Source organism: Aythya marila (assembly GCF_965140915.1).
Source record: "Aythya marila genome assembly, chromosome: 8".
In the NCBI taxonomy this organism is placed as follows: Eukaryota; Metazoa; Chordata; class Aves; order Anseriformes; family Anatidae; genus Aythya; species Aythya marila.
In genome coordinates, this window is record NC_139049.1 from 28,138,361 (window position 1) to 28,165,294 (window position 26,934).

General features: G+C 44.9%; 1 protein-coding gene across 6 annotated transcripts; it reads left to right on the forward strand.

The window, feature by feature from the left end:
• Positions 1–1,323: 1,323 nt before the first annotated feature.
• Positions 1,324–25,794, forward strand: PRKAA2 (protein kinase AMP-activated catalytic subunit alpha 2). Of its 6 annotated transcripts, none has more exons than XR_014318017.1 (10): positions 1,324–1,550; positions 7,695–7,836; positions 9,897–9,990; positions 11,320–11,464; positions 12,288–12,375; positions 14,913–15,137; positions 16,578–17,082; positions 19,726–19,852; positions 20,164–24,010; positions 24,861–25,794. XR_014318017.1 is itself a non-coding variant. In XM_082765954.1 (10 exons), exons 1-9 carry the CDS (start codon positions 1,457–1,459, stop codon positions 20,400–20,402), a joined length of 1,659 nt encoding a protein of 552 aa, XP_082622080.1. In that variant the 5' UTR covers positions 1,324–1,456; the 3' UTR covers positions 20,403–20,438; positions 21,131–25,794. The 6 variants fall into 6 exon arrangements, 5 of the variants coding, with proteins under 5 accessions (XP_082622080.1, XP_082622079.1, XP_082622078.1 ...); XM_082765954.1 differs by having other exon boundaries at positions 20,164–20,438; positions 21,131–25,794; XM_082765953.1 differs by having other exon boundaries at positions 20,164–20,428; positions 21,131–25,794.
• The last annotated feature ends 1,140 nt before the right edge of the window (positions 25,795–26,934 follow it).

The following is a 26,934-nucleotide window of genomic DNA, read 5'->3' on the forward strand; positions in this document are numbered from 1 at the left end:
TTTCCCTCCCCTAAAGTACACTTTTAATGAGACAGAAGCTCTAGCAAGAGGAATTAGCCCACTTAAAGCAGTTGTGTTGTTATTTAATTTACAACATTACCATAGCAGACCGTAGGCTGTCCCAGGGCTGAAATGCTAAGGAACAGATAACGCTATCATTAGGATGAGCTGTTAGCTCAGGAGAAGCAGCTGACAACACTGCCAGGATGTGGAGATGGCTTCGGCTGGCTGCACTGACTGATGTACGGATGCTTCCTTCCCTGTGAATCTGTTTCATTCCCTTGTACTAACACAGCAAGTGACCCGCAGGAAGGCTCCTGGAGCTGTTTTGCCAAGCATGAACCTCACAGCAGCCCCCACAGCCCAGCCAGCAGCTGCTAGAAGCAGGCAGCACCTCCATCACCCAAAGCCAGCCTTTCCCTTCCTTTCCCTTCCCCTCACCCTCACCAGCCCATGTTATTTAATCGCCCATTATTGATTATTTTCATCCTTTCCCTCCACCTGCCCATCTCATCTCCCAGCCCAAGCTACATCCAGGCCACACAGGGCACGTATTGGGCCATGCCTCCTGCCCCACAGCATCCCTCTTGTGGGGATGCACTTTATAGACCCGACACAATTCCCCTAGCTGGTGTCACCTGAAGCAAGGTGTCACCACAAGCAGGGTGTCAGGCTCAAGCAGCTGCTGCCCAAGCTGGGTGTCACCCCAAGCCAGGTATGCCACAAGGGGGTATCAACCCAAAGAGGGTGCACCAGAAGAGGACACACCCCGAGGGCAGATGGGTGCTACCCAGGTGTGACACCCCCAAATAGGTGCACCCCAAGGACACTGCCACCCTCAGCTGGGTGTCCCTCAGAGGACAGTGTCACTTTCACACAGGTGCACCCCAAAAGGGATGCACCATAAGGCAGGTTTCACCCCAAATAGCATCCCATGCAAGCAGGATGCATCCTGAGGCCAGCATCACCCTTAGGCTCCTGCACCCCCAGGATGCTGCCACCCCCAGGCAGACAAAACCCCCTACTAAATTCCACCCGAGCTAGCAGCCCCCCGAAGAGGGGACACCCTAAGGCGACCCTCCCCAGCAGGAAGGGGGCGCATCCCGGGTAGGGCGCACCGGGGAGGCAGCGGCACCTCCTCGGGGCTCCACCCCGAGCACGGGGGACACCCGCAGGCAGGTGCACCCCGGCGAGGAGTATCCCTGAGGCCGGCCTCAGCCCCGGGAAGCTGCATCCCATCCCACCCCATCCCATCCCACCCTATCCATCAGCACCGGGCGCGCCCATCCCCGCCCCCGCGCACCCAGCCCGGGCCGCCGCCGCCGCCGCTCCCCGCTGCGCACGCCCGTTGCGCTGCGCCGTGCCGAGCCGTGCTAAGAGCCGTGCCGAGCCGTGCTGAGAGCCGTGCCGTGCCGGGCCAGCCCTGCGCATTGTGGTCCGCCGGCGGGGGGCGAAGATGGCCGAGAAGCAGAAGCACGACGGGCGGGTGAAGATCGGCCACTACGTGCTGGGCGACACGCTGGGGGTCGGCACCTTCGGCAAAGTCAAGAGCTGAGTACCGAGGGGAGGGGATGGAGGGAGGGGAGGGGGCTTGGCTGGACGAGGGGGGGGGTCTCCATGTCGCTCCGTGTCGCCTCCCCCCCTCCCCTCCCCGGGCATCGCCCCCTCTCCGCGCTGCATCCCGGGGGCGGGCGGAGGCTGGCGCCGCGCCGGGTGGGCGCAGAGGATGGGGCGGCCCCTGCAAATTGGGGGTGTGTGGGGGGAAAGGGGCGAGGGAGCGCCGAGCTGGCCCTTTGGTAGCAGCGGCTGCGGCCCCCTCCCTTGCCCCCAGCGCCTGTGGTGCCCCCAGCAAAACTTTGAACCGGCGGCGGGAGGCCGGCGATGCGGGAGGCTGGGCGGCAGGGTCGCCGTTGCCGAGCCTTGCATGGAAAACGGGCTGTGGGCTGCTTATCCTGCTCGCTTCGAGCCGGGGGGGTGCGAGGAAGAGGAAGAGAGAGGGGGTCTTTTTGCTGTCCACCCCCCTTCCCCGTGCGAGCAGCCCCGCGGCCAGACAGGGCTGGGGCTCGGGAGGGTCCCCTGGGATTCACCCCAGAGAGGGCAACTCAAGAGAGACACCAGCTTTGCTTTACCTGACACCAAGATTTCTTTCTCTTTTTCCTGCCAAATCTGCCATTTTCACACTGAGTCATGATATTAATAAATAAATACATTTAAAAAGCTTTATAAAATTTTGTTATCTAAGGGAAATGAAGAGCTGTGATTCCAGACTGCTGGTGCGGAGCATCTGCCCCGCTGGGCTGTCCCCTGCCCTGCCATGGGAGGCTGCTGCAGCACCCAGAGGCTGCTCAGACAGGAGATGTGCCCGCACTCAGCGGCCGGAGTATTAAAATAAACCAAAACTGACAGCAGGGGAGAGAAAACACCTCGACCGCTGGAGCTAAATCCACCTGTGACCATTAATCAGGCCCCTAAAAATATATTGCTGCGTTTAATCCCAAACCACAAATTAGCGACTAAAGAATTATCAGAATAAATATTTCTAACAGTAAGGACTGTTTAAGTCACTCCTGTATGCCAGCGGACCTCAAAAAGTGTTTCAAGAGCATTTTTTTTCTTGCGGACCAAATTAAGCCTGCCAACAAAGCCTGTTTTCCTTAGCTACCTTTCAGGAGTAGCTAGCACCAGCACTCCCAGCGCATACATCTCCCTGCTTTGGTTAAGAACAGTTTCAGAGGTGCGTTTAAAATAACACAAAAATGATTTCTAAACTCAAAGCCTTATATGAGTAAGTAGTACGCGCTATACTTGTGTATTTTTCACATAGTATTTTGCCTGTGATGGCAGTTGGTGTTTGACAGGTGAAATCTGGATGTGAGATTGGAAACCGAGACATAGAAACTGGATCTCCTGTTTGTGCAGAATTGTGGTGTTTTAATCTAATGGGCTTTAGAAAAGACCGTATTCACCGTGTTTAGCAGAAAACACAGGGAAAGCAAAGAGATTTTTTTCCTGGTTGCTTCAAGCTTTGTGTACGTTGTGTGTGATAATTACTTCTGCACTCAGCAGGCTGGGGCCATCCGTGCCGCGTTTCTTGTTGCTGATGTGTTTTCTTCAACCTGCCTTGCACAAGACTTTGCGAGAGGCACTTTTTCTGCCTTACTCTCCATGGTTAAGAAATAATAAATTGCAATTTCCAGCCGTGAAGGTATTAAGGAACCAGAAACATGGCAGTGGAAGGGTGGGGGGAGGATTTAGTGGTGATGGGATGCTAATGGAGCTTGAATTTGTGGCTGCAGCTGAGGAGTCACTTCCAGCTATCAGAAACCAGAGGTATGATAGCAAAAGTCACTGCTGCCCTGTTGGGATGTTCATTCTACTTCAACGCTGCCCGTGTCATTGGTGCATGATACTGCCTCACTGAAAGCTAAAAGAAATAGTTACTTTTAAGCCCCTTCAGTTCCTTAATCTCATTTACAGGAAGACCACACAAGGCACGAGATGAGGGGAGCAGATAGGTTGAGAGATGAGAGCAGGATTTTGGTGCTAATGCTGAAATCCCAGTTGGAAGAGCTGATGGGAATACAGCACTTGTTACAGGGGAGGAAGGTGGTGGATGTGAGTGTGGATGGACAGCAGGCTTTGGAGGAAGGCTCGGAGCTGCCACTGGTGCCACAGGGTTTTGCCAAATCCAGGGAGAGCTGGTGATAGTTATTCCCCCTGACCTCTACACTCAAGACGAGATGAATTTGCAGAAAATAGAGCTGAGGTGTCCGTATTGTGGATTTGGAGCTTAGGGAAGAAATATAGCAGCAGGAGGAATTGCTGCAGTGTTTCTTCTTGTGGTGTCATGCTCAGCGTCTCAGGTGGCCAATTGGTGGTTTTGTACCTACGCTTCTTGGCCACCAAAGTGATCAATTCATGGTTCCTCAGGGACCTGCAGATCTTGGGTTATGTTTATATCTGTTCGTAGGGCTCGAGGCAGGGTCAGGTCCTGTTTTCCATTGCTGCTAAAGGACAAACCTTGCACTGGAGGATGATCAACTAGAAGAGCCTGAACAGATGAAGGAAAGGGAGAGGAACGGTGACAGAACATATGAGCAAGTGGCACTGGGACAGGAGTAATACGTCATGGCTAAATATATGCTTTGGATTGATTTCATTTGTAACTTCAGGCTAAGATAAGGGCCAGCACAGCTGATAGGGAAGGAGTTTTCTCTCCTTTCCCCAAACTTTTACAGTCCTTGTAAAGTATTTGCAAAAAACATAAGTGCTTGTGCTGCCTGAGCGATGCCAAACACACACCCAGAGGTGGGCTTCATGTAAAAAGCCACGCTGGCAAGGGGCTTCAGTGATTATCTTGGCCCACTGCAAGATAAACACTATTCATCCTTATCTTTTTCTCATGTAAAATAACAAAACAAAAAAGGTCTTCTGACAGAAACTCATTCGGTTGTATCTTCTCTTCTTTCTCTAGTAGCATCTGATACTGAAGTGTTCTTGTCCCCAGGCAGTCCCATGTGTAAGCAGATGCTGTAGTGGCTGAGGACACTCGCACCACGTCTGGTTTGGTGCCAGTTTTAGGAGTTTAAGGCCTCTGTTCAGTACACAGGGCTGCTCCTCATCTCAAGGTCAAATCCATCTCCTCTACCTGCCCTGAAGGAGCCTTGGTTGCTGATTTTAAGCAGCGGGGGAGCTTACCAGAGCACTTGCCACTAAAAGACGAGATGTGCACCAATCCCTCTCCTAATACTGCTGCTCAGCCCTCCCTCCTCCCCGTGGGCTCTTAATCCGGGCAGGGAGGGAGAAGGAAGGAGAAGGCTCCCTCAGCACCACCATCCCAGGGACCAGGAAAGGACAAACCCATAAGCACAGAGATGGCTTTCAGCCCTACCCAAGCACGTGGGACTTGCTGGTGTTCCCGTGCCAGGGCTGCACCGTGCCCCCGGTGTGTGCTGGGTTGGAAACTTAGTGAGCAGAGGGGAAAATTGTCCCTAGAGCCATGTGTGGAAATTCCCGTGTCCGCAGGCTGCAGCAGGAGGGACCCAAAAGGCTTAAAAGACACCCACCACATAGCAAATTATATTCTCTCTTTGTCTCTCTCAAGACGTTCGAGTAGGCTTAACAAGCCACTGGGGACCGAAACAATAATATCTCTGTATCTAATGCTTACTGTAAGCAAAAGATGGATTACAAAATAGACTGTTTATTTTTAATTATTGATGTCTTTGAACTAGAAAACCTTTGCAGAGTTGAGTGTTGTTTGTCATGGGTGGAAAGAAGATGAACTATTCGGCAGTAGTTTAAAAACAATAATTATTCATTCCGGGAATGGCTTTTTTTTTCTTTTTTTTTTCCCCTGAAGTATATACTGGGGTAAGGCCAGACAGACTTGTCTTGAACAAAGGATGGCAGTGATCTGAGTCTTCTTCATAGTTCTGCCATAAGCCACTTTGCTTTGCTGGTCCTCGTTTTCCCAAGTACTGCCCTAGTGCACTACAGTTCTTGAATGGGACTAAATGAAGCAAGGGCAGCTTTCAAAATGCAGTGTATTGCATTCCCAGCCACAGAGGTAGGGAAGGAGAGGGCAGAAGTATTGCAGCACAAAGGTCAACCAAGTCAAATGTCTTGAAGACACCTGCTGCAGTTGTTGCTCCCCCTCTGTTCTGCCTTCCCCAGCCTCCTCGGTGCAGCGTGTACTGTGCATAAACCCTGACAACCTGGGCAAGGAGAGGTCGGCGCCTTTTGCAGGCCTACTATCGGCCAAAGCACAGCAAGTTGGGGAAGATTTCTTGCAGTGAATGAAGAAGCTGTGCCCTGGCCAGTAAACCTGGGGCAGGCTTTTGCACCCCTTGCACACAGGCTGCTTTGCAGAGTTTTGCTCCAGCACAGCCTCCCTGCAGCGGGGCAAGTCCAGCACTGCCCTGCTCTCCCATCCCCGAGGATCACCAGGGAAAATGCCTCCTCCGACTATTTTCAGTGCTCTCCTTGTACCACACGGGAGGAATTACCTCCCTACTTCAGCCCTCAGCTAATCCCTAAATTGCATCCAAACTGCAAAGCTGAGTTTATTTTCATTTCATCTGGTAGTTTAAGTATTACGAGGAATAAAATGGACATGCAAAGTGGTGCTTTAATTTTCAAGGGCAGTAAAGTGTTTTATTTTTAGGATGGTCTTATTGAGGAAAGAATCTCCGGCAGGTCTTATCTCGTGGCTAATAATAGTGACCTTGCGTGCCCTGAGCAGTGCTGGTGCTGCCGTCCGGTCCTTCTCAGGCTGCCTGCTTATGCAGGTTGCTTCTGATCACCTTGTTAAAGGCTCCAAAATTACAGACTCTAATAACATAATAACAGGGTTCGCTCATAATTATTAACTCCTTGTGCTCTATGTTATTATTGAAGGGGTAATATTCATAATTAGGGAGACCAGATATGTACCGTAAGCAGGTTTTGCCTACAGTCTTTAGAAAGCCATCTCTATGCCACCTTTTTGAGTGTCACACCTTGAGATACTGCAGAGGGGTAGCCTGTGGCCAGAGAACCCTTTTAGATGTAAACACCTGATGGACAGTTTTCAAGCAGTTTCAGCAGTTTAACTTGACTATAAATTTTGCTTCCTGCAACACAGAGCAATTGTTTTCCTTTTTAAAATAGTCTATTTGTTGATAGCAAATGGATTAAATTCTGAATTCATTTTACATTACTGATAAATTAGTGCCATTACACCAGTAACCGTGGTGCTACTCCAGATTATGGTCACTGTTTGTCCTGATGTGTGCAACAGATAAGCATCACTGTAAGTGCACCATGTGGATATTATAAAAACACATATTAAAGTTTGTGTCTTTTCTACAAGCAGAATTTGCTGGAGCTCTTACTCTCCAGTGTGGTGTTCCTGCTGCTTGTCATCAAAACAAGAAGCACACTTAAGGAAGTATAAATAGAAATTCATTTTAGTAATGCAAATCCCGCAGTCCTGTTTTGGGCAGGGAAAAATCTCTATATCTTTTTTCTTAAAGAAGCGTGATGTTCTAGTTTTAAGATTTGGTTTATCAGGGATTTACTCAACCCATGCGTGACAGTGGAGATTCTCTGCTGCCATTTAAATATATCTGCTTCTGATCGCTGTAACCTTTTCGTGCTATAAATCCTTGCAAATTAGCTTTGGGTATGAACACCTCCAATAACTCACTTTGCAGATAAGTCCCCTCTTTTCTTCCTGCACTTCAATGGGAAAATAATAAAGTGAAGAGACACAAGCTGACTTTTAAGCACTCAGTCATTCTTTATCCAAATTGTCTTTTTGAATAGGTCTATTGGGATTTGCTTTACGAATGTGCCAAATCTAGTTGTAAAGTCATTTATATATTGTGGCACTGATTTCTGCTCTTTTAGTTAAGGCATTTTATGAAATGCTGCACCATTTTGCTTCCTTTAAACTTGCCTCTTTCCCTGGGTGTTTGGTTCCAACTTTTCTCTCTGAAAGAGGGCTTAAGAAATGTGAAGAGTACCTATAGGAAAGCTGAGGAAAATAAAGTCCTAATATCCAGACTACATGCAGAACATCCCAAGTTCTATTGCTTTTTCCCTTCGAGAGTTGCTTTTTGCTTAGAAATTGTCTGTCTCAGTATCTTAAGTTGCTTATGTGAACTTTGGTTCTCTGTTTAGTGACTTTGCAATGCTTTCTTTCTATTTAGTTGGCGAACACCAGCTGACAGGGCACAAAGTGGCAGTAAAAATACTAAACAGACAGAAAATACGCAGCCTGGATGTGGTTGGGAAGATCAAACGAGAAATTCAAAACTTGAAACTCTTCCGGCACCCTCATATTATCAAACTGTAAGTACATTTTCTTCCATGTGTTCACCTTACTGCGCCATCTGCAAAGGCTTCACATGGCGACTTGGCTTCAACAGAAGGCTTATAGTTGTAGAGGATGCTAGGTGCATGGTCAAGTTTTTGCATTTTAGAGCCAAATGTTTTTTTGAGAATCCTCCTGCTAATTTGCCTGGGGACACAATCAACATATTGAGAAATGATGGAAAATGTGTCTACCATTGGGAGTTTGGGCCATTATACCGGCCATCAGACTTGTCCCCGCACCAAGTTTGGCTTAGCTAAAGTTGCACAAAACATCCTGTTTTCCTTGCTGAGGCCGTTACAAAGTTGCCTGGAGAGGATCTGAGGATCTGTACTTTCCTGTGTTGGGATGCTATATGAAATTTCTGTGATTTTTCCCTTTTTTGGGTTGGTATTTCAGGACTTGAAGCTACTGAGAATCATGCCTGAGGAATTACAGCACAGCCAGGCCCTTAGAGTGAAGCTTTGGCCTGAATTCAATAGGATTTATGTTTTAATGGCCTGATTATCCAGAGCTTAAAGGAACATTTTTATTTATTTATTATTCAGACATAAGTTTTCAACATTGCCACTCTGATGAACCTGAATTTAAGTTGTAAATCAGCACCTGCACTGCAGCCTCTGGGATTCCTTCTCAATCCCCAGTTTGTGCAGCCAGTCCACATTAATGAGGCACTTGATAATATCTTTGGCATTTCTATAAAAGAAAGCTGTTGAATGGTAACTGCGAGGATAAGTTGACATTTAGGTCAGCCTTAAAACTGGCATGAGATATAGCAAATACCTGGGACTTAGAGGCAAGGGAAAACAAATTCTCCCTACAGTTAAATAACTAACCATGCAGCAACTGTTGACTTTAGAGTAACTTCACAGTTCCCTGGATTTATTGGAGAACACATTGGTATTATTTTACAAAAAAGCCAGCAAGAGTCCTCAGCTGTGCATGCAGTATCCTGCAAGTCCCGCTCACACATTTATCAAACAACCTTTTAAAGCCTAGAAATTAAAACCAGTTTAAAAACATTGGTGTCCTACAGTAAATACTGCAATCCTGAAATACAGTGATAAAGAAAAGACGTGAGGAGGAGACTACAGTACATAAGCCTCCTCTTTCAGTCCATTGCGATGTCCCATCACTTTACATATAAATGAAAGAAATATTAGTGCTACTAATAACTTAGATGTCTGGGTGCAAAGCACTTCAGAAAAATTAAGTTGATCCTATTGATCCTTATTGAACTAACACCTGTTCACTTGCTGATCTCTGAAAATAATTTGAAATCTATTTACCAATTGTGGAAAAAAAAAAAAAAAAAAAGGGTGTGGGGGGGCAAATAACCTGTCTAAAACAGGGCACCTCGGCTGGTGCTGCTATGAATTACTACAGCTGCATTGACCGCAGCTCATCACCGTTAGGTTCTGCCAGCTGGGAAACTGAAGTGCATTTGTGGCACTCTGGGATCGTTTAGCGGAGGTGGAGAGTAAATTTGCAAGTCAATGGGGATACTCTTTTCCCCCACACACCTATCATTAGAATATAAAGGAGTTTAATGTTTGAAAAATAACATTAATCTGGAGCACTCATCTTTGTCTCTATGCCTTTCCAAGGGCAGCTCCCTCTAGTGTCTAGACTTCCTTTATTTATCTTCACCAAGAGGGAAACCAAATATACCCCATTCCCATCCCCATTTTAATAAAGCCTTCATTTCTGAAGATTTTGTTGCAGATCATAGCCAAAATGGAAATTTGAAAGTCAGGACAGCCCTAATTGCAATAGGATTCTCTGGCAGAGATTTTAGAGGATTATTGAAAAGCTTGAAGGAAGAAGGTAAATCTGTAAAAGAGATTCTTTCATAGTCAAGTGAAAGATTATCCTGACTTGCCCCTTGAAATAAGAGATGGCTTTTCAGAAATGGAAAGCAATTATAAATGCAAGATCCAAGCACTGCTTATTTTAAGGATTGACGGGACACTAATAATCTGTTTAAAAGCCTTTCCATTTCTTACTATTGTTCTATTTTCCCCTTGTGTTTTTGAAGGTACCAGGTCATCAGCACACCAACAGACTTCTTCATGGTCATGGAATATGTATCTGGCGGAGAATTATTTGATTACATCTGTAAGCATGGACGCGTAAGTGCCAGTACCGTGTCAGCCCAAACACTTGTGTGGGAAGAGGATGATGTTTAGAAGTAAAACGGCTGCTACAGGGAACACGGTTAAGGTTAAGGCCCAAAATAGAAGTTGCTTCACAGCAATCCCATCTGGAGCGTCTCGTACTCGCCTTGCACAAAAGTTGTGTGCCATTTTTTGCAACATTCTGTGATGTATTTCGATACGCAAACCAAAATATCCAAGGTAACGTGTTGCTTAGCGAAAATATTTGGAAAACTACCATATATTTATTTTTTTTAATTTTTCGCTATAGATTGCCTGTCAAACCCCCCTGGTTCAGCAGCAGATTTACGTGTGTGCAGGGCATTGGAGGGAAAGAGCACTCGGTGTGGTCTCCATCCCAGTCATTTTCCTCCTCCAGACTCCCCCTTGGCTCCATGTCAGACTTTTTGAAGACTTTTTAAGGATGTGGCTTATCTGAACAACATTTTCAAATGACAGTATTCCTACTGGGTATAAATCATCTGAGGAATAGGTTGAGTGCATGAAATATGATATTATGGTTACAGAGAAAATCACTTGTGGACATCCTCATAGTTAGGGAGCAGTCTCAGGTCAAAGAGACAAAAATGGACTAAAATGAACATCCAGAATAAGGCTTCGGGTGAAGGATCAGTCCATTTTCTTCTCTATACTACAAAAAGTCAATCAATTTACAATTTTATTTTATTTTTTTTAGGTTATTGCACTGGTAGACGGAGCTAACTAATTTATGTTTTTATATACAGTTCTGATTCCAGCATAATTTCTGATTTTGCCCACTTGGATCTGTCCAATGACCAGTTTGGATCCTTTCTGAACTCTCACATTCAGAAACTAAATTTTCACGAAGGGAATATTTAGGAAGTCTTCAGCATAAACAATAAGTCTCCTGATCATTTTATATGTAGATTTTCTGTCTGTAGCATCACTGCAGTATCATCATCCCTGTAGCATCCTCTGCAGTGTTTTGATCTTCATATGCTGTACAACAGAGCCTGTCCCCTTGTGAAAGCAGGCTATTGCCTGATAGGTGTCACCAGTAGGTTCTCCTTGACAGCTCAGCCAAATTTAGTTTTCCAATTTCATCTCATTACCCCCAGTTCTGGGCTATATCACTTGAAAACACGAGCACGTTATTAAATGCCAGTGGGAAATTTGCTTCATTTGCTGCTCCTGGTTCCAGCGTGGTCACAAGCATGTCATAGTTTTGTCTCCGCTCTGTGAAAGAGTTTTGGCTCCTTGCTAAGGCAAACCTCCCCTTGCCAGCCCCGCAGCCTTCAGGCCGGTTTCCCCTTGCTTCTGCAGGTTGAAGAGGCAGAGGCTCGACGCCTTTTCCAGCAGATTCTCTCTGCAGTGGATTACTGTCACCGACACATGGTTGTCCACCGAGACCTGAAACCGGAGAACGTGCTGCTGGACGCACACATGAATGCGAAGATAGCTGATTTTGGTATGTGACCCCAACAGCATTCCAGAAATGCAGCCAGCTACAAGCCGCTTGCTGGAGCGTGTCTGCGTAGCACGCCTTACAAAACCCAGAGTCTGTTTTCATAACCACTAGCAGTTTCTCTACCTGAAAAGCCCACAGTTATAAACACTGGCTTCTTAGCAAAAGCAGGGATTACTTATTGTAGGCTGCTTCTGTGCTTGCATTAATAATGGAGAAGCAAGGTCATTTGCAAATCTTCACTATGTTTTATTATAATCACCTAATATAAAGATTTAGTTAATTTATGTTTAAGACAGACTCATCACAGTTAGTTCCAGGGTGAGCTGGCTGCATATGTTTATTTTCATGTGTGTTCTCCTTAGTATGGCCATGTGCTCTTGGCCTCACTTCATTTTCCAAATGAACAGTAACAGGAGTCTTTAAGTGGCATTACTGTTTGAAATCCAACGTAAAAGCTGGGTTACCAGCTCAGTCCCATTCAGTCTTTTCTAGCAGTGATAAATCCTTTTAAAGATTTACAAATTTCACAACCCCACACAATTCCCATATAAACAACACACTCTGGAGTGAATTATATCTCTCTTCCTCTGCTAAAGAAGGCTCCGAGCTTTGCAACTCAGAGAAGCAAAGCTAGCTTGGAGTCAATATTCCTTGTATGGATGTGAAAAGAAAATATTAAGGATTATCAAAGCAGCTCAGAGGTTTCTGCCTAAATGATGTCAAATTTCCCCCTCCACTTGCCATATCTCTCCTCCTCTGTTGAGTCTCGTCTGTCTGGACATTCACATCAAATGTCAATATGTAGCGAACATCTTGTTTTTAGGATTGTCCAACATGATGTCAGATGGTGAATTTCTTCGCACCAGCTGTGGTTCCCCAAATTATGCAGCCCCTGAAGTCATCTCTGGAAGGTAGGACATGCCACTTCTAATCAGAGCACATGTGAGTATGTGATCTTTAAATTTGCTCTTGGGATTGGAAACAGCTTTGTACATCTAGTAAAAGCAGCTGAATGGTTCCAGTCTGTGTTTTATGTTTGGGTGAATCTACTAGCAAAATAATAAGGTTTTCTCGGTTATTACATTTCTCAATGGCTGTAATAGCAAAACATGTTTTGCTAAAGTTGTTTACTCTGGAGAAATTATTAATAGCAGATGTTTACTGTTTATATTGCTAATTAAAGAGGATGGAAATTGCTCTTTGAATGCAAATACTGAGGTTTCAGTTGGAAAGGCTCTTTCAGGCCACCCCCTTCTCTCCTGCCCACCTATAATATAAAACACAATGTTAATGAGAAAAACCATTCACTATGAGAGCAATCAGTATGTTCTTTACTTTCTTCCCTACACCGCTAAGCTCTTGTATTGAAAATCCTTGGCTTCTGGTTCCTTAAGCTAGGCTCTTTTTTTTTTTTTTTTTTTTTCAGTAGGTTCAGCTGTCATAGCTTTGTTTTGAATTGATGAATTGAACTGACAAAACGCCAGTGCAGTGGCATATCTGAGCTGCATCTTGCTAGTGTGCAGCATCTGCATGCACATGGCATTTGAACTCAGGCTACAAGGCTGAGTTCAGTCTTGTCACATTGATACAGACATTTTAACTCCCGTGTTTTTCTGTCAAGAATCTAAGCTACATCGATTTCCATTACTTTTCTGTAATGGCATAGTGCAGATTATAAACACAGATTTTCAAATTTACAGCCCTCTGCGTGGTCTTTCAGGCTGCCTGTCTCCTTAGTATCTGCTCTATATGTTTTAATCATCCTTTGCATGAACATTAGTTTTCATAGTCCAGTATATTTATACCTATAACTTTTAAATCCAGCATTTTGTTTGAAGTTGTGATTGTGACTATTTTATGCCTGTTTACACAGGCGCATGTGTTGGCAGAGTATCCTAGAAACTAGACCAGCATCCAAAAAGCCTGTTGTGACTACAGCTCTATATATGAAAGCAAGCAAATCCTCATTGTCAAGAGGGGCACAATGCCAGAAACTCTGCTGTGATTCCAAAAAATATTAACATTATCTCTTTGTCCTTTTCAATAAAGGCCAGAAATGCATTTCTTTTTGAGTTCATGTAAGAGAGAAGGCACCTGGGAGATTAACAAGAAGTATTTAGTCTCTACAGGTCCTGGTATGCAGAGTGTAATCATTCCAAGGATAGAGGGAATACTGCTTATTAACAAGCAAAGTAAGGAAAAAAAGCAACACCAAACCTGCCTGTGGCACTTTTTCACCAACCACAGTGTTTCCTGCAGCCATCCCGCATCAGTACCGCTCACAGCATCAGTGAAGTGACTCCTGTGATTTATACCCTTGAATTATGTGCCAAGCTGCCCTTTCCTCAAATCTGTAACAGCATACGAGAGCTGTGTTTGTGGGGGAGAGGAATGATCTGCCGTTTCTGCCAGAGGGTAAATATACCTCTGGGGGTGGGTATGGCAGGCTGGAGGAGGTGAGCTGCTTCCAGAGCTCTGCTGCCTTGGCAGGTCCAGAATGTGAGACCTTGGATTTCAGCGTAACTGAAGGATGCCTCATTTGGTATTAAAAATCCAACCACTGTTCAAACAATGTGACTACCAGCCAAAAAATCTGGCCTCCTATCTACTGAAAGCTGGCACGCAGTGGCAGGACCAGGGGGTGGCTAACTGATAAGTGCATTTTCAAAATGCCCTAATTTCGCTGCTGGACTCAGTGGGGAAAGTCTCACACTTGGAAGCAAAGGCAGTGTTTTGGTGCTCTGGTAGCATTCAGAGAATGACAGCATACACGACTGGTGCTTTTTGTATACCAGGTGTGGCTGCAGCAGAGCTTTTCAAGAGCAGCAAGTGCAGGATGATTAGGTTTCATGAACGGACCTCTGTCTTTCCATTTCCCCCTGTCCATTTTGATTTTTCAGCCCCAGGGTAGCACTGCCTCCCAGAGTCTCTAAGAAAGCATCAGTTGTAGCAAAAAGCAACAAACAAATTGAGCAGGAGAGCAGGAGCAAAACCCATATATTTGGGGTGTCCTGACATGGTGATGCCAGGGAGCACATTAGCAGCTTGTCGGAAGCAGGAGCTCTTGCATACCAGCACACAAACTTCAACTGAAAATAAACACTCAAGAGATATAGTATCTACTGCCACTTAATCTGCCTCTCTGAATGAATAGAAATTGCTGGCTGAGTTGCCTGGCCCTGGGGGCAAAGGAACAAGCAACCTGGCAGAGCTCCTGGAAATGCGGGTTTTGGCTTTTCCATAGGTCTGGGGGAGACACTCACATACCTGCTCCTTACGCCATGGAGGAACGTGGTCAGCCAGCACCAGCTCTGCAGGTCATTGCCTATCACTCTTGTGTGGTTTTGGGCTTAGATAGGTTTTTAAGGTAGCTGGGCCCAGGGAAGGAGAGCAGAGCGGGAGGTGGGCAGAGGGGTGACCCCTTTCTCCTGCCCTTGTCTTTGTGCAGGCTGTACGCTGGCCCAGAGGTGGACATCTGGAGCTGTGGCGTTATCCTCTACGCCCTTCTCTGTGGCACGCTGCCCTTCGACGACGAGCACGTCCCCACACTCTTCAAGAAGATCCGGGGAGGTGTGTTTTACATCCCAGAGTACCTCAACCGCTCTGTTGCCACGCTGCTCATGCACATGCTGCAGGTTGACCCCCTCAAGCGAGCAACCATCAAAGACATCAGGTCAGCCCACAGCATGCTTTACAGGAGTAGTCAGTTAATCCAGCTGGGTTTTGTCCTGAGGGATTTAATTTTGGTACCCTCCTGCAATGTTCTGTGCTGATGGAGAGGTGGGTGATGATGAACCTGGGGTGGTGACTTTCTTTCTCAGTGGCTTCACCAATGCGTGTGAAAAAAGGGCAATAGGTAACTTCCTGCAATTTTATATATATATGTTTGTGTGTGTGTATATATATATAATTTATATATATGTATACATTTCCATATATATAATGCTGTGTTATTGCATGATAAAAATAACGTCAAAAATGTCTTAAAAGTCCTTAGGAAAACCAGGTCTATAACACAATAATCCTAAGAACTTAATATTCATCAACCATTTTTCAGTATTTTATTTTAAGAACATATCCCTCAGGATACCAGTTCAGAATAAAAGGGTAGTCAATTTATTTAATGTCCATTCAATAAAAAATTAAGAGGAATGCAAGAATTACTAAATTAATGTTAAAATATCAGATATAGCTTAAAATGTGAGCAAATGGTTTATCTTTAAATGCAGCATCCTTTTCTTGTGTAGTCAATGAGTGTACTGCTCATGAGCCTTTGCCAGCATGCATCACTGTGGGTATTCAAGGTAAAGGGAACAAGTGGGCTCTTAAGCAGATATTTGAGCCTTCAGATATCATTAAAAGTTCATGACTGCAAACAGGACTTCGGTAATTTTAAAAAAGCTTTGTAAAACTTGAGCCCAATATGTACATTTTATGAAATTTATGGTAGCTGTTACATGTAGCTGGTACACTAAGCATATACATAAATGTTACAGACACTTTCAGGACTTCCTATTTTTTGATATATTTTTGCAATTGATGGCTGTAATTTAACCATTTGAGTAAAATTCAGATCATAAACGCCTTTTTTTTTATCTCTTGAGTCCTTAAGACTGGAGGATTTAATTACATGTTAGAGCTGCAGCACACATGGTAAGATTACAGTTGGTACATGGCACCAAGGCTCTCTGTGGCTTTTACCCACTTAATTATCATCGACTTCATTGTAAATCCATGGGAATTGGGGGCCTGGGTAGTTCTGAGTCTCAGCATCTCTATCAGACCCATGGGAATGAAAAAGCATGAGTGTCTTTTAAGTGCTGCCTCTTGCTGCAGAGGCAGGTGAGCAAGCAGCTGTGTGTCCGCAGTGCTGCAATGTTGGGGGAACCATGCAGGACCAGGTCCAGCTCCCCTTTCTGTGTCTGAGGATTAGTCCTAGTTTGACCAAGCAACCTGTGTGGGGTACATGCAGCCACCCCATTTCTCATCCAGAGATATGCAGCCAGAGAGCTCGTTTTCTCCGTCTCCTCTCCTGTACAAAAAATATCTAGTTTTTCACCAAAGTGGCATCAGTGGTTGCCCAGAGCTGACAGTGGCACCTGTCTTTCCCCAGGGAACACGAATGGTTTAAGGAAGAGCTGCCCAGTTACCTCTTCCCAGAGGACCCTTCCTATGACGCCACTGTCATTGACGATGACGCAGTTCGGGAGGTCTGTGAGAAGTTTGAATGCACCGAGTCAGAGGTGATGAACAGCCTGTACAGTGGTGACCCGCAGGACCAGCTGGCAGTCGCCTACCACCTCGTCATCGACAACCGGAGGATCATGAACCAAGCCAGCGAGTTCTACCTCGCCTCCAGTCCCCCCACTGGCTCCTTCATGGATGACAGCACCATGCACATCCCTCCTGGCGTGAAGCCGCACCCCGAGCGGATGCCACCTTTGATAGCAGACAGCCCCAAGGCACGATGCCCTTTGGATGCACTCAACACCACAAAGCCCAAACCTCTGACTGTCAAAAAGGCCAAGTGGCATCTGGGGATCCGCAGCCAGAGCAAGCCCTACGACATTATGGCCGAGGTGTACCGCGCTATGAAACAGCTGGATTTTGAGTGGAAGGTAGGAAATATGTTGTAGGGAGGTTTTCAAGGGTTATTTTCTTATGACCTGAGTTGATCGACAATGTTAGTAAAAGTGTAGTGTCAGTCTCACCTGTTTCCAAACAAATACCCACACCTTGTGATCATCCCTGCTAGTGCTTATTTATACCAACACACTGTGTGAAGATGCTGGCTGTGGCTCAGTATCCATGCCATTTATTTATGGCATGAAATAAGCGTTTTCTCCCTGAATGCCCTAAGCCTCTGGCTGGAAAGATAATTCTGCCTTGTTTAGCTGTGGGGATAAGAGGAGCTGGTTACATTTCTAATTTTAGTGGCTAATTCCTTGCGAGGTCATCTCGAGTGCTCCCAAGAAAAGCAAGTCCCATTATTTCTGCTTGGGCCATTGCAGCCACGTGTCCTGAAATAGCACGATACGTGTTCCCTTATTCCTTCTTATGTGGTGATTTCACACTGATGGGCAGCTAAGCTCCACCACACTCCTCTCTCACTCCCTTTTCTTCAAAAGAACAGGGAGAGAAAATACGATGAAAAAAGCTCATGGGTATAAGTAAGGACAAGGAGAGCACTCACCAATTACTGTCACAAGCAAAAGAGACTCAGTGTACAGAGATTAATGTAATTCATTGCATTTTACTAACAGACTAGAGCAGTTGGAACTAAAAACAAGCTAAAAAAAACTTTTCCCCATCCACCCTCTTCTACCTTCTCCCCCCAAGTGTGCAGGGGAACAGGGAATGGGGGCTGCCATCAGTCCCTGATGCTTCATCTCCGCTGCTCCTTCACATGGGCTCCTTCCCACAGGATGCTGTCCTTCCTGGACTGATCCTGTGGGGGCTGCCCAGAGGCATCAGCACTTCAGGAACCATGAGGTCCATCCCTCAGGAGCAAACTGCTCCAGCATGGGTCCCCCACGGACAGCAGCTCCCCCTAGCCCCCTGCTCCTGCGTGGGCTCCTTTCCACGGGCTGCACCTCTGGCCCGGGGCCTGCTCCTGCAGGGGCTCTCCATGGGCCACAGCTTCCTCCAGGCCACATCCACCTGCTCCACCAGGGGCTCCTCCACGGGCTGCAGCGTGGAGATCTGCTCCATGTGGGACCATGCAGCCCCCCCACTACCAAAACCTTGCCCTGTAAACCTGCTACATCATAGAAGAGGCCCAGATGAGATGCTGGGGTGTTTGGGGGCAGAAGCCACACTGAAGCTGTTTGTATCGTTGATGTGGTGGCATTTTCCTTGACAGAGCCAGAGCAGTGACCAGATGTGTTTCCAGACATTGCTTCCATGGTTTAGGGCTGAGCTTCTTGAAGCCTGATTTAAATCCAAATGACATTTTAGTTGATAATATTTGCTTCAGATATTTCAGCAGAGGTACGCAGCATTTGGTCACAATCTTTTTCATGTTCGGATGAGTAAACCCATGAGCGAGTCCTCACTATGGCTACAGGGTCCAGCTTCCTAAAACTAATTGCAGTTGTGGGTGTGGGCTCTTCTGGCCTTTTGCTGCAGCCTTGTGCAAGCATCAGGACCAAGATAGGAGAATTTCTGCCTAGATCTTCATCACCAGAGTCACTCTTCTCATTCCAGGTCCAGAGGGTTTTGCAGGTTGAATGTCACACTTCAGCACTTAGAAAATGCCCAAGTTTTGTGCCCATGCAGCTTTGCTCCTTCAAGCATGCTGGCACACCTTCCTTCATCTCGCTCAGTAGCGAGCATCTGCCTGCAGGAAATGCTGTTTGTGTTTGGTAGCTGCATCCCAGCTGGATCCCAGGCTTTCATCAAAGCCTCATATCTCCTCCTTATTTTGATAATATTGTTACGTATTTAAAGCTAAGTAGCGCCCAGAAGCCTGCTTTCATGGCACCAGTGAAGAGATGGACTGTCTCCAGATGCACATGCCTACAAGAGCCAGACATTTCTTAGCTGCGCAGCTTTGAGGAGAGCTAACAAACCTAATGTATTTCTGGTGTAGCTTTGCGAAGCGACTCAGGCAAACGCCTTTATGTAGGCAGTGGAGCTTTTTTTGTACAAGGAGGTTTCACAATAGTCCTTTCCACCCTAAGAATAACTTCAGCTGTGGCTCTTAGTCAAAATAGCTCTCCCATCCATGCAATCGCTTCGTAAATATAGCACAGAGAAAAGATCTCGTTGCAAATGAGATGCAGCAGATTGTAGGGTGGGAAGTGGCAAGAGAAAATGCGTAGCATGGCTCAGGACTGATTCACGAACACTGAGTTTAGCTGTGCTGATGGGAGAGATTACTGGTCCCCACCATCCAGCCTGCCCGGTTTTCCCAGGCACAGTCCTCGTATGCGGGTGTGCGAGTGGCCTTGTGGCTCATTTGGCCATTGCTGCTGTTGAGGGAGCAACAATGTCAGCTTGGTGCCTGGCAGACAGGCTGCAAAGGCTTTGTCTGCCAGCAGGGATGGTGAATCAGAGCCCCAAGAAGCATTTTTAAAAACGAATTCTAAGAGGAAATAGGTTATGAAGCCATTTGCTTATTTTAAAATAATTAGTCTTTTCAGAAACTGTTGCGTTGGTTTTATTTACCTCAAACGGTGTCTTGCTAGTATTTAGGAAAAAAATAAGGATTCTTCTTGCTCCCTTGAATGGTATTCCTTAAAGCCAGTTGCATGTTGCAGGTGGTGAACTCCTACCATCTCAGAGTGCGCAGAAAGAACCCAGTGACGGGCAACTACGTGAAAATGAGTCTGCAGCTGTACCAGGTGGACAACCGCAGCTATCTCCTGGACTTCAAAAGCATTGATGGTAAGTGGGAAATGGTGCAACTTGAGATGGAAAACATACAAAATGGCAAGTTTGGTGGTTTGGAAGAAAAATAATCATTCTTTCCATTCCCGAATGCTTTTGTAGCACACAGTGCTGTTCAGTTAGAATTGTAATCATAGAATATCTGAAGTTGGAAGGGGCCCACAAGGATCATTGAGTCTAACTCCTAAAGCCCTTCTGATCCATTCGTCTCCACTACTATTACTAGTTCCTTAGCAAACATGTTAGGGATGCCAAACTAATGTTGCGTTTTATTTTTTCTTGCCCTTTTTTTTTTCTCCTCCTTGAAGACGAGGTGATGGAACAGAGGTCTGGCTCATCCACCCCACAGCGCTCGTGCTCTGCTGCAGGCTTGCACCGGCCGAGACTGAGCATTGATGCCGCAGCAGCCACCGAGTGCCAGTCACTGATGGGGTCCCTGAGCGGTTCCTTCGTGGGCAGCATCCCCTCGGTGCCCCCACGCCTGGGCAGCCACACCATGGACTTCTTCGAGATGTGCGCCAGCCTGATCATGGCTCTGGCTCGCTGAGCCAGGCACCGCTCCCCCAGCACACGGTATCGCACTGTGAGGATCAGGTCCGACGTGGCCGTTCCTTCTTTCTTCTTCTTCCTTCGTCCTCCTCACCGCTCCATAGCCTGCGACACAGAACCAATTCCTTTTTTAAAAGATCCAAAATGTACTCCTTTGTACTCTCAAAGGATCCAGTCCCCTCTAACAAGGCATTGAGGAAATCAGGAATAACTTAATTTCACTCGTTAGACCTGGGTGAAATGTATACAATGAACTTTTCCTTGTGAACCAAATTGGAAACATGGGCATGGCTTTAAAGTAGCAAACGTATCACTGACTTTTTGGTAGACACCTTCCTCCTGGTTGATCCTGAATTTACAGAGCTGTGGCCAAGCATCTCTTTCTATGACAAACACAGTGTGCAGCGAGGTTCATGTTGAAACCTCTGTGCTGCTCCAAGCACGGGGAGGATGTGAGCCTCTGGCAATGCTTTTCTCCTAAAACCAGCAGCTGCTGAAGTGCTCCTGCTTCTAGTGCCATCCTACCCTCTGTTCTTTTTCCCCTACTAAAGAAGGGTGAGGGGTGGGATGTGCAAAGCTCCCATTGCAGATGTGGGACAGGATGCTCCCGAGCCCCCCCCAAATCCAGCACTTTGTCCTCAGTATTCTCATGGAGGGGGAGCTTCCCTGCACACTCGAGAGCCAGCAGCATGGCCCTGGCACATTTACCTTTCACCTTTCCCGTAGGAAGCTTTTGGCCATCGTCACCACCCCAAAACCTCTGCCAAAGCCGCCTGCCTTCACCTACCGGAGGATCTGAGAACAAAGAGCTCTGCTGTCCTGATGCTGAAGGGGCTGGGACCTCGCCGCTCCATGGAGAAGGCAGGGATATCTTGAACATTTCACTGTTCCTTTACTATCTGAAGGATAGGATTTTATACTTTCAGACAAACTGTGGGGATTTTTAAGGTTAAAATTCTTGTTATTTGAGGGTAAAGTCTAGTGCGTGTGTGACGACTTCTTTGTTTAAAAGAGTTACTACTTCTCATCGCATAGGCTTAATCTCATGGACAGCGTTGGCATCTGCTTGGCTTTGCTATGGTATTTAATTCCATTTACTTGATTGCGAAGGAACATAATAGGCTAATCAGTCAAGGAACAAATGCTTTATGAAAAGTTTGCCAAAAAATCCTGGGTGGTTTTTTTTTTTTTTTTCATACTTTTTTTGGGTTTTGTCTTAAGAAAACAAAGGAGAACCAATGTTACTGGTCCCAGGAATTTGGTCGTTTGATGTTTAAAAAAAAAAACACAACAAAACAAAACAATTTTTTTGATAGCTTCTTATGACCCTAGATGGTTTTTGCTAGGAATTGGTTTTTTTGTACAGTTGCACTTTAATTTATACTTTCTGAAAGTTTCTACGAGAAGCAAGGAAGAGAAAGACACGTTAAGCCTTTTGTACTAATCATTTTAGGTAATGAAGACAAATACAGGATATTTTTGCCATCTACTGGCAGTTAAGTGGACGTTTTCAACTTGAAGTCCCTTTTTTTAACAAACACAAAATTGCCTTACTTTTGTTACAGATTACACTTTGATTCTCACTAGTGTGAATTTCCAGCTCCATTTTTTCCAAAAGCCGCACAAAGTAGAAAGCTGCCAAAAACCCATCCGTTTTGCTGTTAAGTTCTCGTATGCAGAATCCAACACGGCAGTGTTTGGATTACAAACCTGACAGCAGAACAATTTTGTTTTTAAAAGAAACACTGGAAATATTTGTAGTACTCCTAGGTTTTGTAATAAGCTTTTATTATATTATCGTTATGAAATAAAATACTCTGGGGTGAGGGATGGCTTTGACAGTGTGCCTGGTGGCTATCAGGTGATGCATATCTCCTGTGCTCCAGTATAAGAAAGAACAGAGAATACAGAAGCCTTCATACAAAACAAAACAAAACAAAAGAAAAAGCCCTAGAGCCAAATCTGGCCAGCATCTTGCTCCTTAGGAGCTTTTGGATCAGTGCTGAGATGCCAGCAAATGTTAAGCAAACAGACCTGGATGTTTTAGGTGTTGGAGAGAAGCTCCTCAGAAAGGAGCAGGACAGGGTGGACAAGTGGCTGTAGGTACAGACAGGAATTCCCATCTAGGAAACAATTAGGAATCTCCGTGTCCCTGCTGTGAAGTATATTTGAAATGTAAGAGGCTGTTTAAGTCATCACTCACAATTTAGCATCTTGCCAAGGCACTTGCCCTGGAAACAACTGTGGCCCAGCTGATAATGGGCTCATGCATTAGATGTAATCTGTTGTTCAGAGGTGTGTAGATGTACTGATGTCTCGCCTTAAAATTACACTTGTCCTCTGGGATTTCCTACCCAGCAGGACTAGTAGTGCTAAGCAGCAGCACGTTCCCTAAGGAAGAAATACTTGCTTCCTGGAGGCACGTGGGATTTCCAGCTGGTAGGATAAGACCTTGTGGCACTTCGCATCTTCTCAGACCCATGCAAACATTAACTAAATGTATGGGTCTGCAACACCAGTCCTGCCAAAAAGGCAACAAGAGTGTCTCAGGTTTCCATATGGAGAAAAGCAAAGAGACGAAGCTACTTTCAGCAGAGGCATTGAAGCAAGTAGGTCAAGGTGGTAAGCACGTAGAGCTCCAGCCCAGAGCTGGTGGAAGGACCTCCTCAGCGAACAGATGAGATGAAACTCTCCGTTAAACAGCCTTACCTAAATCCATGCTGCATTTGGAGATGTTCTGAGAGGTTTCATCATTTTTATTTTTAATTTTTTTTAACCCTCAAATAGGCTGTTTTCTGGTTCCCAGAAGCAAAGAAACTACTGACCTCCAGTTATAATTTCTGGAGGCAAAGTTTAACTTTTACACTGTTACACTGTGGTCGGATATTTGAATTATACTGGTACGTGCACGACTATTAGGAAAAGCAGGGTAGATGTATTTGAACTAAACAAACTTGAATTCCTCCAAGTGCAATTCTTCATAAGCCACTGGACAGCTGTGCTTTGCAAGCCACAGATTCACCTGAACATTGCTTCAGCCCAGCCGGGAGAGAGACACCATGCAGAGGTCAGTTAGGCTCCAGCATTAACCTCCAGCTCCTGGTGAGTTAATTCAGAAATAGCTTGTAATGTACTAGTTGGCAAATATATATATGTGTATATTGTATGGGCAGGGGCAGTTTGGTTCTCAGGAGTTGGAGCTAATCAGGCAAAGGCAGCGGGAGGTTTTAGTTTAATAAGTTAGAAGTGCACATGCAGCATGTGTGTCGAGTTCAGCTTTTCAGAAGGTGTCTACAAGCACAGGGATGTGGGCAGTGTTGTAAAAAGTGAAGCAACTGATTCGTATCTGTTGTATATACATTTTTTTGTGTGATTATAATGCCAAATCATATCAGAATAGATGAAGTCTGAACAAAGTAACCGTTCTGTCTACTCCGTTTCATTTTAATGCTCTTTACCATCAGTCTTTTGTGCACCCATGTAGAAGGAAGAGAGACCCTAGCACAGGACATGAAATCGTGCCTTCAACACACATTAGGACTGCTGGAAACTGCAGCTTTATTTCCCGAGGTGCACAAATCTCGCAGCTCACGCAGAATCATACCGGTGAGACATGCAGGCCATGTTCCTGAAAACTTGAAGTATCATTTGTTGTGCAGTTTTTTTTTGTTTTTGTATTGGTTCAGAGAGGGATGGGGGGAAGAATCTCACATCCGTCCCTTCAGGTGAGCCAAACGAATCCCTGCTCCAGCTTCTATATTGTTTTATTCTAAAGTTTTAGGATTCATTTTTGTGTAACTATTTACAGCCACCTTTCTTAAGGTCTTACTTTGATATGGGTTCTCCACTTAGTGCTTTCCTTTGGCTTCCTGAGTCCTTCCCTCATTGATTTCTCTTCACCATTTACTTACAAGAAGGCAACAGCTTCCTATAATTCTGAATTTCCAGTCCGCCTCTTGGGACATGGATTTAAAGGTTCATTCAGAGGTTTCTCTCTCCATGCCTGAAAGATGAACTGATTTTCAGAATTCCCACATTATTCCTGTTGACCAAACACTGACTTTTGCAGCAGAACTGATGCTGCACATATGTAATGCACTTATCTTTGCTAGTTTTAAGCATCAAAATTAGACAGTCAGTCAGAACTATGGATGCAAAGCATGTTTAGTGTTACAGAAACAGTCTGTTTCCAACAAAAAGCCTTGAAATTTTTGCTGAAGCTGCCTTAATTAAAAAAAAAAAATATATTTGTAAGACTCATCTCTAAGTTTTTTTGTTTTTTTTTTTTTTTATCCAAGTTTTGAAATAGTTTATTTATCCTCATCTCACAAAGCTGTGAAGTAGATACTGTAGACATGGTAACATTTATTCTTGTTGCTGAAAGCATGTTCATGTGTTCTGTATCATGTTATATTCATGTGTTTTGTACCTCAATGCATTTGTTTTTTTCTTTTAGAGTGCAAAGCAAAACTGAATCCCAGGACAACTGTAGTACCCATGGCCCAGCATCTCTGGGCAGACAATCCTCACCTCTGAGATAGGAACCAGACTAGCCCATTGCAAGGTTTTGTTTGGATTATAAAGAATATTTATGATTTTTCTTCTGCTAAGATGCTGAACTTTAAAAAGCTCTGAGTATAAGCATCTCTTCCAACATATCATTAACATGAAGCTCAGAAGAGAATACTGAGTTCTATGACTACTCCATCCTTCTTGACATTATGTACTTTGTCAACTGATTGGGAAGGTTGTGTTGACTGGTTCATTGAAATTGAGATTTATTTCTAGGTATAGCCTTTGTGGAAGGGCACAGAGTTTGGGTTCAGTTTTGGCCTTTGTGCAAGTAACTGTGCATTAGATAATCACAAAGAAGCCTTTTACCTTCTGTTGATGGTGTGGAAAGTGGTTCTCAGTGTACTGCACTGCATGTGATAGCTGTTTCCATGGTTGACATTTGCACTTTAATAAACTCAGAGACAAAAAAAAAAAAAAAAAAAAAAAAAATGATAACAACACATCTTTAAAACTTACTGTCTGGGTGAAGGGGCAGGAAGGAGTTAAGATGTCTGAGTGTGTAACAAAAACAGCTTCCCCAACCCAGAATGCACACCATAAGCCAGACCCACAATTTTTTCTCCTATTTGAACATGAATCTATTGGAGCTGATGAACCTGTACTGAATCAGATCTTGACTTCTTATGCAAAAGAACAGAAACAAATATTTTAAAGATATTTTGCAAAAAATAAGAGTTTGGATAAGAAACTGGGGGCTAGTTCATGTATGCCTGTGATACAGAGGGACGTAAATTCAATTATAAAGCACAAAGCTGCAGTGAGCGCTCCAGCTTCATCCCTATCTGCAGTCTCCTTTAATCACAATTTCTGTGATAGAACTGGCTTTAAGAAATTCCAGTTCTCCCTCATATTCAGCAGATCAGAAATGTTAACACAGTGATTTCCATATTGAAAAGAAATGGGAGTTTGAAATTTACATGCTAATTTTTTCTAAGTTTTGATTCATTCAGGATATACCAGCAAGGCTATTTTTTAAAAAAAAAAAAAAAAAAAAAAAAAAAAGGAAAGGAAAACTTCAATTTCCTAAACAGTATCTTGACCTAAGTATAGCCAATCTGTGGTTTAAATGAGGAAATCTAATCTAAGGTGCTGTATGTAAAGCATTTGGTATTGTCTTAAGTCAATCCTAATCAGGCACTTTCCCTCTGTGTACGTGTTGGAACCTGGCCATGAAGAAAAATAGTTCAAGTGCATTGCGAGGCTTCCGTGCATTATCCAAGCTGCTCGCTGCAGCCAGCACCAGCACAGCCCTTTGTGCTTCACCTCGACGAAAGAGAATTTGCACGTGCCGCTAATGCAAGACTCACCTATCGCATCCGCTGGGTGCATTATTAACAGGTGAGGCCTTCTGAGCTATCCTGGGATAGGGAGGAAGCAGTCATGAAGAAGGTGTTTTCCTGATGGGATCACTCCTAAATATTGCCATACAAGAGAGCCTAAAGGTAAGTTAGCATCTCCCTGGCCTCTATCGGGTCCGTTCCCCAGGAAGTCTGGGGGTGAAGGACACATGTCCCTGGCTGCTCTGCAGCCAAGTACGCACCCTAGCTCCCCAGCTCTCCATCTCTGCTAGAGAAGTCTAAATATTTGGGCTGGCAAGCCTGCAGAGCTGCGCATGCTTGAAGGGGGTTGGGGTTTTATTTTGTTGGTCTTTTTTTTTTTCCAGGGTGGATGCTGGCCAACACACTTAATAGTAACCACATGGTAAAATAAATAAGAATGCCTGTATAGACTTTAAAGTAAATGTTAAATATTTGCTCTGTTTTTCTGATCTTTTCGATGCCAGTTTTCAAATGGCCCTGTGGCAAACAGTGTTTTTATTTTGCTGTGTTTTCATAAGCCTGGAACATTTAATAATTTCTAATTAAGCCATCTACATTTTTAGGATTATTTATGAGCGCACTGATACAGCGCTGGGGAGGGGTGGGGGCTGCACAGCAATAGTCAAGTTTGTTTCT